This window comes from Apium graveolens, chromosome 3 (assembly GCF_009905375.1).
Source record: "Apium graveolens cultivar Ventura chromosome 3, ASM990537v1, whole genome shotgun sequence".
Lineage (NCBI taxonomy): Eukaryota > Viridiplantae > Streptophyta > Magnoliopsida > Apiales > Apiaceae > Apium > Apium graveolens.
In genome coordinates this window covers 32921802-32941069 of record NC_133649.1, presented here as the reverse complement: position 1 = coordinate 32941069, position 19268 = coordinate 32921802, and the positions used below count along the sequence as shown (strand labels likewise).

Here is a 19268-nt window from a genome sequence, read left to right as displayed (position 1 = left end):
AAGAAATATAATACCAAAAATGGACATATTCTGAATATATGTTTATGCAAAAATATAATAACAAATGAGTTATCTTAACACGAAAGATTACGTACCTTAGGTGAGATAAATAAAGAAGATATGTAGGTGACTTCTTGTACGGTACGTGGCCTCCAAACTTTTTAAGTAAATCGTGCTGATAACGTATTATATATATAGTATAGTTACAACAAGAGAGAAAAGAGATAAGAAGAGAGAATATATTATTTACAAGTGAGTTTATAAGCTCCATTTAAATGATTATTTATAGGTGCAGGATATACAAGATACATGAACTTAATACATGAATTTGATAAGTCAACGGACTCATATTTATAAAAGATCGAAAGATTAAATCTAGAATGTTCTAGGGTGATCCATTCACAACACTCATGTTCATTTTAATTTTATAGAAGTCAAATTAATATTTTTTGACTCTTTAACATTAAAAATTATGAACAGTGCTAGCTCTCTTTTATTTCAGTGGCAGAAAGCTTAAACTAACATGTTGCTCACAGTAATCTAAATGACAGGAAGGGTGTTTTGCTTTCGAAGAGACCTAATCCGGGATGATTATCCTGTAATGTAGATGCAGCAGTTTTTGAAGGAAGTAACAAATGTTCCTTTGGATGTCTTTTAAGAAACGATCAAGGAGAATTTGTTGCTGGTTATGGAGGAAGCTTTCACGGAATAGCCAATCCAAAGTACGCAGAAACTTTAGCGTCCAGGAAAGCTCTATCTTGGTTGAAGAAGATGAGAATGTCTCAGGTACATATAGAGTTCATATACTCCATATCCCAACCATTTCTTTATATTTTTCTTTTTTTGATGTTGTATCTAATTTTTTACATTTCAAAACATACTAAAAATTGTTAATGGGTCCTACCACTTTCCCATTTTTCCTCACTTTTCACATTACTTTTACTTCACTATCTCTTTTTTATATAATAAAAATTAATGGGTCTCACTACTTCACCCAAAAAATAGTCAATGGGTCCTACCACTTTCCCATTTTCCCTCCCTTTTTACATTACTTTTACTCAACTATCTCTTTTTTATATAATAAAAACTAATGGGTCTCACTACTTCACCCACTTTTCTTTCTCTTTTTCACTACTTTATACATATTTCTTAATCTCCGTACCCAAACCAAACGTAAAAAATTAGTCGGGGCGGAGGGAGTAATTGTTAAGGACTTAGGGTCCCATTCAATATATTTTATTAGACGTTCATCAAACCCAGCTCACTGACTAATCTAAGAAATGGTGTGATGTACCATCCTTCTTTAGCGATGTTTTAAGTTCTGATTTAATATAAAGTCATGTTATCTGGTTTTAAAAAAAAACCTGAAAGTTAAATTTTTATATGATCGGTGTAAATTACAAATTGTCAAGTTCACCGGTCAAAATGGACAAGTATTCGACGGAGTGAGTAATTTTCAAGCTCCAAGTATTGCAGGACTCGTTTTCTCTCATCCTGCTTTTGTACAGCTTTCAAGTTTTACTATTGTTTATGTTCCCCTTCAAATTGCAGACCACACAACAAAGAACTCTTATCAAGTTCTCATAGATGCAACTTAAGTTACAAAAGGGGCTGCCATTGAAACTCAACTCCCCCGGGCAACCGTGCAGTCCCCCGCTTCATGTAGCCAACTTCTTTCTCGTTGCAACAGGGGCTGCCATCAGAACTTAACTACTCCCCCCATCTCCCTCATTATAGGCAGCTGAGCAATCCCACACTTCAAGTAGCAAACTTCTTATAATGTTGTTAACTCATTCAACTACATTTACATGTAAACAGAATTCTGACTAGAAATCTACAACTGTCATTCCCACTTAAACTATGGGTTCCAAGTTTCAAAACTATTATATATATTAACATTAGTCCTCTAAAAAGACTGATACTGATTCGGCGAACAGCTTCTCATACTCTCGCAGACGCTTACCAAGTTCATCTCTCAGTTCTTGGGCCTGAAACAAATTTAGGAGAAATTCCACAATAAATTAATGCAGGGTATAGAATCTAGGGCCAACTATCTTCATTTACCGAATTTCCTGATGATGGCAACGAGCGAAGAAAAATGTACCTTTAAATTAAGAATTTCTTCGCTTTTTATCAAGTCAAATAACCTACATACAATTAACGAGGATTAAAACTTTTGAAATATAATATAAGATCCAGTCGGGGCCTTCCTAACACCTTGAGATTTTAAAATGACTGATTACTTAATATGGTATCAGAGCTCTGGTTGGCGATGTCTCAAGTTCGACGCCCTGCCACCTCCAATATTCTCACAAATTATTAGACACAAAGGCAAATTGTTGTTCCAAAGATGAGCGCCTGCCCGTGATCCACTCTTCGACCCAAAAATGGGCTTTCGAGTGAGGGGGAGGACAAAAAGACAATGTGAAAAATATTTCTTGAAACACTTGAGCATTAGACAAATTGTAATATGCAGTATGATAAGAAGGTTTGAACAATTGTGTGAACTGGGAATAATTTGCACTACAGGTATAATAAAATTTATAGCTGGAACAGTTTGTGCCACATGTGTACACCATGACTGGATCAAGGACCAGGTATCTGAATAATGCCCGAAGTTTAGCATTTAAGGTGATGTCACAGCGAAATAATGATTTTGAAGACAACATGACTTGGATACAGGATTTAGAACCATTTCAATTTATTTAGCTAGTATCCACTGTTGCAGTGTCACTGCACTTGGTAGCTAATTAAACAAATCAAGGCTGATCCAGAGCAATCAGTTGACACACTCAGATGGGCAATTAAATCAACATTGCAAGCATATTTTTCGAAATTGACAAATCCAATACCAATTTTAGGTAGATTAAACCAATAGTAAAAGATTTTCAACATAAGCTCATTTTGCTTCTCATTTAATGTATGCAGCTCAGGACTTTGCACATAGCTATATATGTCTACTAACAATGTAATTTATCACACCCTTTCATGTAATATCGTAAGTTAAATTATCAATTTCATAATCTTCCAGAAACCAATCAATTGCACGTATAAAGATATGGAAAGCATATAATTTTTGCACTTACCGGGATTTGAGCCTTCGATTTTCTTCCCGCAAATTTGTCTCTTCATTTTGCATTCGAACTTCATTGTCAGTAGAAGGCTGCAGCAGACAATCAGGTATCAGTTGCAATGTCTCAAGAAGGATAGCCATTAGCTAGATATTTCAAACACAGTAATATGTGAGCTTGAATAAGATACTTATGAAAAGTTCGCTTTTCATGATCATAGTAATATCATCTTAGCTAGCTGAAAGGAATAGAATAAGTGCGCTTAACTGGTATTGACGGCCTTAAAATCTTCAAAGAAGATACCTGAGAACTAAATGTATGAACACATCTTGGGTGAAAAGGTTTATGGCATAAACTTGCAGAATTTAAGAGCTTAGAAATGCCTTTCTCAAACCTTAAGAAGCTCTCCTAAAATCACCTAATTATCTACATCTATTTAAGAATTCAATAGATGTTAAAAAACAATTTATGGGAGGCCTTTTGTCGGAGGTTAAACCCATTAGGTCCATAAACAGCTTCCAACGAAATTTGGCGGGGTTATTTTAAAAATGTCAATTTCTAAAGTCCTTCAATAGCTAGAACCTGCTTCAGATGCTACTATCACTGATGCCAATAAAATCTCTCTCTCCCTATATGGGAGGTCAAGGTTTCAAACCTTGTCAAGTACAAGGTGGGTAAATAAAACTCATGAAAGCTTCTGAGGATCTCAGAGAAGCTTTTTTCAGAAAACGAATTTGAGGGAGAAAATGAAAGATAGTTGACACCATTTTTTGGTTGGCCTTCCGTTGGAGATTAACCCATAAAATCAGCAGAATAAGTTCCAGATTAAATAATATATATTCATAGTAAAACCACTTCAGGATCTAAATTAAACTTTGACTATGTCTTCTAAATCAAATAATATATATTTATCATAAAACAGAGATTGAAATATTGTTTAAAATGAAGTCTGGTCATCTACAGAAATAGATAAATAGATTAAGTTGTTTTTTTATTAACTTCTTCTCGTGTACCTGGCTAACTTCACTGTCCGGAGTATCAGCAGCATAAGACCTTGTTGTCCCACACTTTCTAGTTTCAGATGCCATCTTTGAATTGTTTTCCTTCCCTTCTCTAAGGATTTCTGATCAATATATCACAAGTATTAGCAGCAGTATTGCAAGGTTTTAATAATATCTCTGATTGTTAGCGAAATATATGCAATTGCAATATCTACCCAGTTCTTGATTCGGAGCAGCAACAGGAACATCTGTAGATGCAGAAGAACGTGGTCCATCACTTAATGAGTTGTACACTACAGATGTAATAGGATTCAATTGCACTGGTAGCACAGCATGATTGTGCGACCCTAAAGGTGCTCTTCTAGTGCGAGACTTCTTCTTGTGCTGATAACCAATAAGTCCGCAGTGGATTTCCCTGCCAAGAATCAATGGCAAAATATACTGATTTAACCAGTGGAAAAAGAAAAAAAAACTTCTTTGAGAAAATAAAATTAGAATCCACAAGAATTTTAGAAAAGATATATTAATGCAAAGAGCTAATTAGAGATTATAACTGGTTCGATACCAAAACACGGATTAAATTTTTGTTATCATCATTTGAATCTAGGCAATATGTTAAAAAAGGAGAATGGAGTCAATTTATTCTCTTACATGTCACGATAAAATATTGGGTGTTAACATTTTTTCTAAACACAAATAAACAACGTTTCAAAGCTATATCTATTATGAGTCATAAAAAATAAAAACTATAAGAAGAATAGTTAAATCAATTATGCCCCCAGTCCTCAGACCGAAATTACTTAATGCTCTAAATCAGATACTTCTACTGGCCTTTGAATACAACATCGGAAACAACAAGAAGTTACCCTCTCCAAATTTTTGCAAATCCTTGCTAAAATAATCAAATACTTCTGCACTCTGCAGTCATTTGAAGAAGAGCATTTGCCTAAAGTACCATTCTATCTAATTTCTACAACTATCCCTCTCTGAAAGAGAATCAAACTTTTGCAGCTCCTAGCTTACCAGTACTCCAGTGACATTTCTTTCAACCGATGTTCAAGCCTTTGGAAAAGCGAAGTCTTCTCAAAATCTTGCTTATTGTGAGTTGGCTGGATAAAATTTGCTTCCAGAACCCCTATTAAATACCATAATGACGTCCATTACCTATCTGCTACAACACCTGTAGATAATTTTTTACAAGAAACATTAACATAATACGCACAAACAGCACTTACCAACTATTCCTCTCGCGGTATTATTCGTTTGATGCTTGACTACCGGCCAAAATGGCTGTACAATAAGATGACGTGAACATTAAAAATGATGTTAGCACTTCTCGGTAAATTTATATTAGCGTAGTAGAAGAATAAACTAAAATTTCTTTTAGCTTAGTCAGAGAATTTGATTCTTAGATTTTATCAATTGACCTTTTATTTATTTATTGATGAGCATGGCAATCATGAAGACAGAATTCTCCATTCAGGTCCGTGCATTCTCATTGAACTAGTACATTGATGATGCCAGAGTCATGATACTCGAAATTGATTTTCATTTTTACGTGGACCTTGCATCAAGTGTTCTCAGAAATATAAAAATTTTAAAACGAGAGGGGGGGAGAGGAGAAAACCTCACCAGTATAAGGCGATTCCAATGGTAAACACTAAACCCGTGGACGTTAACTTGTCGAGTATCTTTCAAGAATCCTATTGTAGTAATAACAGCAGCCTGTGCATAAACCCAATAAGCAAGTCGATAGCTAGTCAGTACACTTGGCCACTAATTAACAGAAGCCTCTTAACAAGCCAAAGCATTATCCCATGATCCAAAAGAAAGACGCAAATGTCATGGATTTTAATTTAATTACGTAACACTTGTCAGACACGACGTAGAGGCTACTAAATCATATACCAGTGGCACAAAAAGTTGGTTTCTGAAACATACAACAAAAAGTAGATTGTTCACTTTTCTAGGAAGCAAAGTGGCAGAACTATTCTTTATCAAACTAGTGTATCCAATAAAGTAGCTTATTTTAAGAAGCTCTTTGAACATAACGCATAACTGCTAAAAGAGTTTAAAAGTAATGAGAAAGAAATTTAGGTTATATAACACAAAGTGAGGTAGAAACAAAACAAACAATCAAAGAGGTACAGTACGGGATAGCAAGCACATGAAGCACTCAAATTAATACAAACCTCTGAATTGATACCAATTTGAGGCTTGTACAGTATGAATTCAGGAAATATGAGATCATTGGCAATATTATGATGCTCTATTTCTTTTCCTCTTAAAACAATTCTGAAGCTCTGCGGCAGACGGAGGTACAAGATCGATGCGTATACCTACATTACATAAGGAATTTGTTAGAACTCTGCAAGACAAGTAAATCTATCTTGTAAAATCAATATCACCACAGAATATAGAAACTTACACGGAGAGAATATCTATAAAGGTTTGTAATATGCTGGTCTTGAATCGGTTTTGGGTTCAGGCCTGTCTGAATGAGTTTTGCTTCAGCAGTAATACGGATATCCTATTGAAACCAAATTATAAGTAGCAAACCCATTAGATTACAGATTTAACTCGCATTGTAAGCACAAGGAAATAAAATCATGTAAGAGAATGAACCTCTGCATCAGAGTCAAAATCCAGTTCCATGTCCTCTCTATCATTAAGCCAGAGATTGTAAATAACAATTTTTGTCCCATGGTGCCCTATGTCATCAAACTGTTCACTCGGTTAATATAAAACAATTCTTGAAAAGGAATTTGAAGTACTGTGTTAGTATCCAAATGAGTCAATACATTGATAATTCAGTAACGCATGACATTTTAAAGTAGAAATTTGATTTCTATGAACTTTCGTCTATCAATATCTTAAGATTGAAAAAAGTACATAGATTAAAAAGTGTGATAGTGTTTAGGTGTAGGTGTAGGTGTATCTATGTGATGCAGCCATATAAAGTAATACCCCCGCCACATAGATTCCAATTCTCTGCTAAAATTTGTAAGGCACGTTTGTTTTTTTCTACAATTCTTTCTCGTGAAATGATTTTTAAGATTTCTGTCATGATCTCTATAACTACGGCACTTTAGTATTGGCATCCTCTCTCAGATCATAGAGGCCAATTACATATTTTACTGTGATATTGTTTTACAACTTCTGTAATCTATATTTCTCTCATTCAGCATCATCACATTAATCAAAATAACACTAAGAAATCTCTATAGTATAAGAAAATTAATATTTGATAGAGGACCTTGGAAGCGTACCTGCTCAAGAAGTAATTCTTCATTTGAGTAGGGAGACCACTGCAACAAAACGGACAAATTATATGAAAAGTGCTCCTTGCCATTAGAATACAAGGGAACCATCTTCCTGTTTGATTCTTCATACTCGAAATCTACCTGCAAAGAAATTGTTAGCAACGAGGAACTGATTTAGTTACTCTTTGCTCTTTGGTGGGGTATTGGAATGAAAATCCATCGTTCTATAGAAAGAATTGTGGAAGTCAACTATAAAAGTTTAGGAACGCCCATTTGCTTGAGACTAAATTACAACCACTGACACCAAACAGAACGTGAATCCTTTACCAGTAATTTTTCTATCCTAAACGAATTGATTAACAATACAAAAAAAGGGTTGAATTTGTTTACGGCTCAGCACTTTAACATAAGCTATTAACACAGATTGATCATTAGAAAACTAACAAGTACCAAAAAGAGGACATAAGGGGTTTTCCTCTCTAACATTTGAGCCGCATATGTAGACAAGTACTTTTTTGTCTTTTGATTTATAGATGAAATTCATTTGTTTACTGTTCCCTTTGGTGTACACTTCAAGATATAATTGACTACTTCTGCATAATCCTCTTCATTGATTTCTCCACCAAATTAAGTTTAGAAATAGACCTTAAAACCAATATAAATGCTTTTAATATTATGGTAAGTGTAGATTCTTTTTTGACTACGCTAAAAAGACATTGCTAGTAGACTGTCTGTTTATCTATGTTTTTTCACTTTTTTACAGCAACCTATAGAACTTCTTACCTTAATTATCCATTCCGTCCAACCTGAAGCAAACCACTTAACTTGAGGTACTGAATGTAAAGTCTCCTGTCTTAATTCCCAACAATGTCTATGGTAACAACAAGAAACTTCTAATGACTAGTCTTGATTTGACAATACTATGCCATGATTTAATTTTCCATTAAGAGCCGGAAAAGGAATTTTTAGCTCTGTGCTGCAAACCTCTATAAAGACATGTACACCTAGTTTGATTTCTGAAACAACGGCAATATTAAAGTTTTAAAATAAATAAAGTTCTTTTTTATATATATAATGAAACACATATGCACACGCCAGGAGTCGAACTTGTGACCTCCCGTAAGGGGGACACGAGCTCAAGCACTGCACCAACACTTGGTCGGCACAATCAATAAACTTCTACAATGTCTAAATATACATCAAACTCACCAGTGGCACCACAATCTTGTCATAACCTGTCTGTCTTAGAAATGTATAAGAGAGAAGTCCAACACTCTGATAATAATGTCCCCTGATCACAAAAATTATATCAGCTTAAAAATAAACATAAATATACTCAAAAACATAGGAAAATCAATTCTGAAGAAAACACGAGTAGACACTATTGTTTTAAATTTAGCATAATGTTTCTTCAGATGCTGATGTTTGATGTTTTGCAAAGGGCCATGGTAAAGATTCCGCGAAGTTTTAGCTGAAAAACTATAACAGATTGTCAGATACCATGTTTCATCAAATTACAAAGTAACCTTAAATTTTGTTTGATATTGTAGTTAACTATATGGAAGACTGAGGATTCCTATATTTAAAGGTTCTCCTGATGCTTTAAAATTATATGAACCCCCAGGATAGATGTAGATATACATATAAAATACTTGAACAGATGTCAAACCTCGCACTGGAGTGTCGGGTGAAAACAATAACGTCTGAACCAAGTCTCATAGTGCTCGTCTTGAACCCATTTCCGTCTGTCGAGTTACAGTCAGTAATCAGTACACAAAGTGGAGAACAAAAATGAGGATCAATGAACTCAATATATTCATACACTGCCCGATTGCGTTTTTCTTCTTCTTATCTGAAAATCCAAAGCTCATGCAATGGCGAATAGCTTCGGGGTACATTCCAGCACCATCATCTTGTTATAAACATATAAGGTTTTAGTAGATTAAATACTGCAACTAAATGAATCATACAGGAAAATGGAGAAAACGACCTACATGAACTTGAAAGCACTGTTCATAATTATCAGAAGACATATTAATGAATTATTACCTTGAATAAGTAATGCCGGACTTCCATCCCGAGGATTAGTAGTCTTGTCTATCACAACAAATGTAGCCCCATTTTGTATCTACTTTTAGACAAAAAAATTATTTGCTTTTAATTATCACTAGATATCAAGACCAGTACCAACAGATAACAGCATGCTTTAAAGCTTTCATCCAGACATTACAACTTTAAAAACATATAAAACTAAATTAAAGAAACATCCACCACGAAAAGAATCTCACTGTCACTTTAACATTATGATTTAGCAACTTGCAGTTTACTGCTCGCAAGTGACCACACAAATATCAATAATACATTATTTTGAAATGTGGCAGTAAACAAAAATGAAATCAGAAATAGAATGAGAATGTACACAGAACACATTCATAGTTAGGCATATCAAAAAACAACCAAATAATAATTTATTAACCACAACAAAAAGAAAAAAGTAAAAAGTAAAAGAGAAAATTTCACCTCATCAACTGCATTGTCAAGTAACTCTGCTATTGCTGAAAGTGAGGACCCAAACCAAAAAAGGTAATTAGGTTAAGTACGCTGTAAACTTACGTATGTATATATATTGTTAGACAATGAACAGAATTTTCTAGGGAGCAAATGGTAGTTCAAAGGAAAAATACCCCCAAAGACCCACTTATGTGAGGTGGCATTTGAGTGAAGGAACTCTGGATGTATGTGCATTTTACTATCTCCGCCTGAGAGAAAACAAAGATGATGAAGAAAGTATCTTAGAAAGCACTGGACCACCATGAGTAAGCACATGCTCTCTAAATCTAGGTTGATTTGATTTGTAACTATATCACAGGAAGCAGTCCAGTTTCAGATCCTTAAACTCCTTACCATCTGTGTTTCAGGCCTGTATCTAAATAATCCTTCTTATACTAGTAATGTCAAGAAGCACATGCAAACTTTATACAAGCCCAACAAAGGGAACATAAATATTTGGTATTTATTCAAATCTATTTATGAATTAGTGACTGGACTGCCCCAAGTCAAAGATGATCAATGCCATACATGCATGAATGCAAATAAACAAAAAAGGGAGAAAGGCATACTGGAAGATATGAAAGATGGTAAAAGTACTTTGTATTGTAATTTTCGTGCTATGTTCATTGCCATAGTTTCCAGCTTTCCAAAATTGCCGACAGATAGGTGCTGCCCATGGAGAAGGCAGTTGACAAGGACTTGACTTGGCAACTTGAGTACTTCTGTGATTTGCATAACACAAATTGTTCTCAGTCGGTCTAAAAATATTTGGGCTGATTCCATGCTCGAGTTCATATCTCGCAGGATGCCTTCTGAACTTTCGGCAAGCCTTCTTCCTACTATTAAAGCCATTATTTTCAACAGTTTCTAAACAGGGATGTGGCCTCTTTTCTACATGCATTCCATTAGCATCTTCAATCTCACTATCACTGCTTAATTGAATGGAGTTCGTAGTGATCATTGCAGGCTCTGCAACAGGAGCATAATATGATCAAATGTGTAGGCAGACGGCAGAACATGAAGCAACCTACTTAACCAAATACACAAGACATGACTTAACAGACTTGAAATGTCACTGTTTACGCATTTAACCTTCTGTAGTCACTTTGCAACTAAAAGTTTAAATGTGATAAAGTACGGTACCAATGTGGACAAGATTAGATGGATTTACAAGCAATACAAGGAAGTAATTAATCGAGTATCATTCAGTAACTCAAAATTCCCAAAAAAGAGTGAATGATTTGAATTCTCAATTTTTAGTACTCTGTTTGGAACCACTTATCATTATTTAAAAAGCCCATAACCATAAAAGAGCTGTGACAAATAATAAACACAGCATAAAGGAAAACTAAGAGCATCTCCCGGGGGAGAAAACCTTTAGCTAAATAATCTAGGTGGCATCAAGGTGTCGTATATGTGGCACTTTTAGAGAACATGTAAAATTTCTAACACTCCAATCTTCTACCCTTGGCAAAAAATATAAACAACCATTTTTCGTCGGCTATATTTGGCCAACCAAAAAACCACTTGGGTATATTTTACATAATCAAGATTATAGATAATACCATTGGACTACATATTAAAACTCTTAGCTAAAATTTTAAAAAATAATGATAGCCAACCATTATAGCTAACCATTTCAATGTTTACTATTGGAGATGCTCTAATATTAAAAATAGGGATTTTGGGTGTTGCATGTTCTACAAACCTCAACACAAAAGCCTACACCCAAAACCCCCCAATTTTTCTATTAATATTAAAAAAAAAAGTCGGGGTGAAGTTTCAACCTACGTTATCCCCTTATTCCACCCCACCTTACAACTATGTGACCCACATGATCTTGAATTCACTATTCATTGATTTACTATTTTGTGTACTATTTAAATATTCATTTTTGGGTTTTGGGATGACTAGTAAATTCAAGATCATGTGGGGTGGGGCACATAGTTACCATACAAACTCAGCTAGAATAAGTGCACGCAAACACAATGTTGAGAAATGAGAAGCCAAAACAAAGGTGAGGATAGTTATGTGTGTAACAAAATAACAACATGCAAGCTCAGTGAAATTGAACTGAAAACATTTTTGATCCAACACAACAAATTGACACAAACCGTAAAGGGCAGTAATAAAATAAGTAAAATAAGAAGTGTACATACAGTAGAAGTTGTTGACAGTAGGCTCCAAACCTGCAAGTAGGAGGAAAGTTCGGGGACAAGGACAACACAGAAGGGGGGAATGATCAAATTTTATTGAATAACTTCCTAAAGAAGACTTGTGGCAAAAAAAAGCTTCCGTACAAGTAAATCGAGTTCAAAAATTGGGCCGGACTTTTTACTATTACGATTTTGAAGTTAAATTCTTTTTTTTTGGACCATTCTGAAGTTTATTCAACGACTGGCCCAAAATAGTCTTGCATAAAGGCAATCTCAAATCTACAAGCCAGCCGCGAAGAGCTTTGTTTCTTGTGAATTCAATTACGGTAGCTTGATTTCAGGTTCGTCTATCTCTTTTATCTTAAAAATAAATGTTTACCGTAAGTTTGATCTGTCATATGTTAAATGTTACATCATCCGCCTTACTAATTTTTTTTTACAGTTTTTTCTTCATCCTTCATACATATTATAATGATATTATAATATATAATTTCGTAATTGATTTTATCAATTTTCTTTTTTGTTATAAAAAAAATTGAACATTATATTTCTATTAAGAAGAAAAAAAATTAATTTTTTTTAGACAATTACGTTTTATAAAAGTTTAAGTATGTGCCAAGCCCCTATTTCCAATGTAAAAAATTAGGTGAAACAAAGGAAATAATTTTAATCTTTTAAATTCATAATTGCTAATACTACTTAATAGCTAATAAATATTGTTCTTAAAAAATTTAACAACAATAATAGTCTCGTATATATATATATATTACTATTTTCATTAGTTAAATAATGAATTTTTTTAATTTTTTATCTTAAATTTATCTCAATTCATAAGTTACATCTTAAGAATTATATTTACTTCAATAATATTTCTAATTTTAAATTTATTTATATAAATATTTATAAAAATTATATATGTAAAAGCAAAATAGTAAATTAATTATATATTTTGATTTATGAATAAAATTAATATTAAATTAGTTCTGATTAATGACCCGATTAATCACTTCAATTAATCCTCCGAATAATATTATATGTATAAAGTGGGTATAGTGGAGAGAAATAGTGGATGTAGTAATTTTAAAAATTATAAAAACCTTACCATTTTTGGAAAGTTTTGAAATGTAAACAATTGGAAGGGACATCCGAAAAAGGAAAGTGTAAACAAATGGGAGGGACAAGGGAGTAACTTTTAACAAAATAATCAAATATAAGCTTTAATAAGATTCAATGTATCATTATAATAAATGTTAATATTTTGCAAAAAAAATATAAAGACATATATAATTTCCCGTTTGGTCTTTTTTGAGATAAAACGAGTTTCATAACAATTCATAATAATGTTTTGATTATTGAAAATATGTTTTGTCCACATCATTTGCTAGTAATTTACTAATGTAAAATATAGATCTTTACTCCTCAAAGTTTAAAAAATCCAATATTTTATATTCATAATTGAAATTAACTCGAGTTAGGTAAATAATTTAATCTCTATATATTAGAATTTTTAGTTTGCGAAACATTTATAATTCCTTTTTAAGTGTTAAATATTATAATTTGAGAAAAATAATGTAATCTAATATGATAATAGTTATAATTAATTATTTAAAAAAATTTGTTTATTATTACCCCTTTTCAACTATGAATTATTTTAGAGGCCGTTTGAAAACTTACATTTCATTTCAAATGAGGGATTTCAAATAACATGATTTGAGTTGTCATTTCAAATCCTCATATTTATACTAATATTTGAATATCCCCGATTTCAAATGAAATCCAAATTCTAAAAAAACTTATTTGATCAAATTCAGAATTTCAAATGAAATCCAATTTCCCAAACGGGCCATTACGGATTTTATGTGACATGTTTATGGACACAAAACAATAAATTGGGTGTCAAATTTTGATTGATCGCTTTAAAAGTAAATATATTGCATTCACAAAAATTTCAACCAATAAATATTATGCAATTTATATAATAATTTCTTCTATATATAATGGAAGAACAGGCACCTAATATTGATGAGATTAAACAGTCTCATTGAAATTACAGTTTTGCCCTTGCTTTGTCTGCCTCAAATCCCTTGCTTTGCCTGCCTGAAATCCCCTACCCGCGATTTTTTTGTTCTCCACGGCCGCCCACAAGCACTTCCTCCGGAGAGTCAACCCTTGCAACCCCAGATACTTTGGATTCAGATCATCATCAGCCAAATGACCCCTCAATTTCTCAACCGCAAGCCTCAATGCATCCTCACGCTCACTCAAACAGCTGACAATAGCCCTGGTGCAGTCAAACAACAATTCGGAGTTCGAGACTGAAGGGTTGGGGACTGGGAGTTCAGGGTCACGTCGCACTGGTTGTGGTATGCCCGTTGATACTGCAGAACAATCAGGTAGAGTTCTTTTCCAAATTCTCGCATTTATACTTCCACCTCATAGGCTTGTAATTTGAATTATCGATATCATTTCTTGAATATGTTATTTTGTACACTCTTCCTCTGTTGTTGTTATTGTTGCTTCTTTTTGCGTGCGGGGTTGGAATCTGCATCGTTTCGCAATGCCTGCAAGTAGCACACTTCTTCTCACACCGTGGTGGCCTTGAACCAATTTGCGCTCTCAAACTCGACTTTACTTCCTGCATTAGTTAAATTATTAATCAACCAAATTTATGTTATAGACATGAATGAAACAATTTAGTTTACTATCATGATACAGAGAAGTGGATAAGTAATTAGTCTCACCTGGGAGTGGCTAACTGGGTTTCCCAGTGTTTTCTGCCTGTATTATACAGATAATTGAATAAATATTAGCTATGAAGTGGCGTGAACTTTGTCATGACACACACAAGCGCTTTTATCGATAATTAGTAAGAGTAATGAATTGAGTTCCTTTGAGTTTATCTGTAGCAATCTAAATATGATTGATGATGGAACTTCTACAATCACTTCGAAGATATATCAAACACCACAACGAACACACAAATAGCATGTACAATTCTTCATAGTCAATCACTCTGGTAATGAAAATTCAACTAAATGGATAAAGCTAGGCGGAAATGGAAGTGATTGTACATGTTGGATGTTTAATCTGAATGTGTTGTAAAGTTGTTGTTAGTCCCTTAACAATATAACAAGAATTACAGAAGGGGGGTTGAATGGAATTCTTGAACCTTTTTCTTGAAATAAAAATGTTCAACCCGATTATAGATATATTTGTTTTGATTAGCACAATGCGGAATGTAAACATAATTGAATCAAAATATATGTAATTAAAAACAAGAGTCTTTAAAAACTTTCTGGTAGATTTAAACAATTCCACCAGAGATATATATAATATATCGAGAGGACTCTGTGTGCAGAAATGCTCACAGCTGCTTACAAATGGAACTACTGAGAATACAGGAAATGCTAATGATTCTGCTTACAAAGATTTGTCTGTTTTTGTGTTTCTCAGCTATCTCAGTTATTTTTCTATTTGCTACTCTCTTGGTTTATATAATACCAAGATTACAAAGTCAAAAAGACTGAACAAATATAAAATCTAACAGTCTTAAGATTTGCTGCTTTTCATCCTCTATTACCCAGTTAATGGGCTTCCACGGTGTGTTTGTATACATCTCGACGGCTGTGTGTCAGCTTTCACTGTTCAACTGCTGTTTGAATTCTTTATATGATCATCCGTCGACTTTCAGAACATCCGTTGATGATTTAATTGATCATCCGTCGACTGCTATATTAAACATCCGTTGATAGTCATTTGATCATCCGTCGATGGCTTTGTTAATCATCCGTCGGTAGCTATTTTGGCACTTGACTCTATATCACTTATGCAGAATTACAAGACATCATTTATGTACAATTAATCAACCTATTCTGCATATCTAGTTAAAGTCAACATGACTTATATGCTACTACAGATTCTATACAAAGGTGCATATATAACTGTGCTACAAACTTATTATTACATAAGCTACTCACTCGATGGATAATAAGTTAATCATCTGTCGGGACTATAATGAGTTATCCGTCGGGACTATAATTCTTATCCGTCGAGTGCTGCATTATTTTACTAAGTAAAATCTACTTAGATGTTTTGTTTATGAAATCATCAAGTACACAACATATGCACAACAATCTCCCCCAATTTATGTCTACTGGAATTGTAGTCATAAATTAAGAGATACTTGATGATAACAAAACATCCTGAACATACATCTTTAAAGATAAGTAGATAAAACTGAAAGTGCTTAAATTAATTAAAATGTGCAAGGTTTGGCTCACAGTCAATTCAAGATGCTCCTCTAGCCTGAGCAGATTTTTCTAGTTCCTTGAAGGTCTGGATCTTCTTCCAAGCTTTCTGTTATTTTCTTCAATTTGATTCTGGAGCTGCCTGTGGAATTCTAGTTCATCAGATTCTGAGAGATCTAGCTTTTCTTGCATTTTCAAGAGAGTCTCATTGCTAGAGATACCCAATTGGTCTTCTAATCTGAAGAATCTTCTTACACCCTTGTCATCCATGAATTCCATCAGTCAGTAGGGCCTTAGATGCACTCTTCTCCCTGTGTATGGGATGATTAGAGTCTTTGGGAGTGCATCTTTAGATCTAACACTCCTCAGCTCTTCAATCTTCTTCAATACTAGTCTTCTTGCAGTTACATTGAACCCAAAGTTTTTCTTGAAGGATGAATAGACTTTAATCAGCACAGCTTGGCTTTCTTGAATTACTTTGCTGATTTGTACTTGAAGTTTCTCCCCCTCAGTTGGTCCTTTCTCCCCCTTACTTGATTCTCTCTCCCCCTTTTTGTTATCATCAAGTTGAGGAGTTAGGCCTTGTGCTTTAGCCAGTTGCATGAGAAGATTTGTCTGAGTCTGTTGATTTTGAAGAAGGATAGCCACTGAATTCTCAATAACTTGAACTCTTTCTTCCAGCTTGGCTAGCTTCTTTTCAGAATCTGATTCTTTCTTCAGTCTCAATAATAGATCTTGCATGGTACCATATGGCATTACTGAATCCATCTTCTCAGAATTGTAAGTTTTCAAGTCAGCTATATCTTTTTTTAGTTCATCCACACTCAGATTCTGTCTTAAGTGCTAGATCTTCATGAGATGTAGAGAGTCTAGGTGAGCTTGAAAAATGGCCTCGGTACCAGCATCTAAAGTTTCCTGAAGGGCCTTTTAAATAGTCATCACTTGCTTGACCAAAGACACACCAAATTGTCCTGGTGTAAATTCCTTTGTCCATGCCCATCCAGGTAAATTTAAAACAGAACTTGGGCCTTCATCTCCCCCTAAGTTCATGCTTCCATCCAAAGAAATAGAGTCATCATCATTAGAATTTACTCCAAATTCTTCAGATGGCTCACCAGCTTGAGAAGGCATCCTATTGACAACAGCGTTATCTCTTTGAAGAGATTCTGAGGTGTGTACTAAATTCAAAGTCTGTTCTGCCTCCACATTGCCCTGAGCAGCCAACAATTGATAGGCTGACACATGATGAGTAAAAGTGTGAGCATCCAAGGAAATGTTATCAATTTCAGCTTTGTAATATTGCTGAAATTGTCTTCCCTTTTCAGCATCATCCACAATCATTGACTCACTAGCAATGGCTGGATCCACCCTTATTTCTCCTGTACCTGCCTTTCTCTCATAATCTCTCTTTTGTTGCATCAGGGTCTCACCCTGGCTCCCCACCCTCACACCCTCACCTTCACCTACAAAGGTGGGACTCCTCTCACTCACTTTTGCCAATCCTGAAAAAATGGATTGATGAGATTCACTCTTTTTCTCTCCTTTTGCCTGGGAGCAACCCAACCTCTCACTCAATGCACTCTCCTCTCTCAGTCCTAAGAGTGACTGTATTACCACTAAATCTTCTGCACTAGAAATAATTGAAGTTTGAAGTTGTGCAGAGACACTCGACGGATAAGTGTTATCCATCGGGTGAGTGGTAAAGCTATCCGACAGATAATTGCTGTTAAGCTTATCCGTCGATATACAATCACTACTCGACGGATGAGCAATATCCATCGAGAGAGTAGAAATGAATGAGATGGGAAGAGAAACTATTGTTGACTCTGTGTTGATTGAAGTTATTTGAGGCACAGATGCCACAATAGTGTCTGAAAGAATTGGCAAGTGAGCCAACACATCATCTAAAAGATGATGCTCACTTGTACTAGATTTTGGCTTCCCCAACAGAGTTAAAGAAGGGGAATCAGGAATTGAAGTGTTTATCATATCCACCTCCAGAGAGTTTGTTGGTGAGTATGGTGTTTCAGAGGCTTCTATTATAAGAGATTTTGGCTGTGACTCCACATTTATTGGAGCCACATCAAACTGAATTTGAGAAAGTGCAGGGACTGTGTCTTTAGCACCAGTTTGCACTGTGTGTGTGCCTTGTGTATCCCCAGTTGTTTTGGATTTCTTCTTTCTTGTGTAAGTTTAGGGTGAGCTTGTGTCCCTAACCCTTTTGGCCTATGCTCTTGGCTGAGAGCTTTGTTCAATAGCCACATCCTTTTGGGAGGATGCAGCTAGATGTGAGCTTTTGTACTTTTTAAGCACTGCAGTTTGTTGGGAAACTGCAGTGTGGCTAGGCTGGGATTCACTCAACTCTCCAACATTCTGCTTGGGGTTTCTTTGATGTCCACCCCTTCCCTCACCTAACTGGCCCTCCTTCACACTCCCCTCTTTGGCTTTGGTGGATTTTTCAACTGGTACCTTTGGAGAGATACCAGAGGGGGTTTTCTTTGACTTGGATTTAGAAATTACAGTTATTTTGGCAGCTTTGGAAGGCAACTGTTTGGTCATTGTCACAGTTGCCATAGCTACTCCTGAACTCAAAGAAATTGAGGAGATTGGAATAGTTGAGGGTATGGATGAACTTACCTCACTTACCTGAGGTGTCTGCATTACAGGAAAGTAGAACAGTGGCACATCCCTATGATGGTCGGCTCTGTTTAAATCTGCAATGATTCTTCTCTCTTGAACCCAACAAGCTAATTTGTTGTTTGGGTTCTCAAGTACAATCTCTTGACAAAGATGGTTAGCCAATATAATAAAAAATCTAGCATAATATACATTCTTTCCCCTTTTGGCTAACTCACCTAGTTTAAAACCTAACTCATACAAGACAAGGTCACTGAAGTTGTAAAATTTATCTGTAACTAGCATGTATAACATGTTAAGCATGGAAATGTTCACAGAATCAAAATTACTGATTTTACCAGAG

The 19268-nt window shown here is 34.7% G+C and overlaps 1 protein-coding gene across 4 annotated transcripts; it reads right to left on the bottom strand.

Annotated features, from left to right (window-relative positions):
• Nucleotides 1–1365: 1365 nt before the first annotated feature.
• Nucleotides 1366–12298, bottom strand: LOC141712077 (protein MICRORCHIDIA 6-like). 4 transcript variants are annotated; one of them, XM_074514869.1, is made up of 20 exons: nucleotides 12045–12298; nucleotides 10455–10854; nucleotides 10020–10094; nucleotides 9856–9890; nucleotides 9385–9463; nucleotides 9158–9247; nucleotides 9005–9080; nucleotides 8545–8626; nucleotides 7342–7476; nucleotides 6698–6796; nucleotides 6501–6602; nucleotides 6265–6411; nucleotides 5705–5797; nucleotides 5308–5362; nucleotides 5096–5207; nucleotides 4288–4487; nucleotides 4085–4194; nucleotides 3087–3163; nucleotides 2105–2147; nucleotides 1366–1988 (listed from the first exon to the last, which is right to left on the bottom strand). In XM_074514869.1, exons 2-20 carry the CDS (start codon nucleotides 10735–10737, stop codon nucleotides 1899–1901), a joined length of 1983 nt encoding a protein of 660 aa, XP_074370970.1. In that variant the 5' UTR covers nucleotides 10738–10854; nucleotides 12045–12298; the 3' UTR covers nucleotides 1366–1898. The 4 variants fall into 4 exon arrangements, with proteins under 4 accessions (XP_074370970.1, XP_074370968.1, XP_074370969.1 ...); XM_074514867.1 differs by having other exon boundaries at nucleotides 10483–10854; XM_074514868.1 differs by lacking the exon at nucleotides 12045–12298 and having other exon boundaries at nucleotides 10483–11993.
• Nucleotides 12299–19268: the final 6970 nt, after the last annotated feature.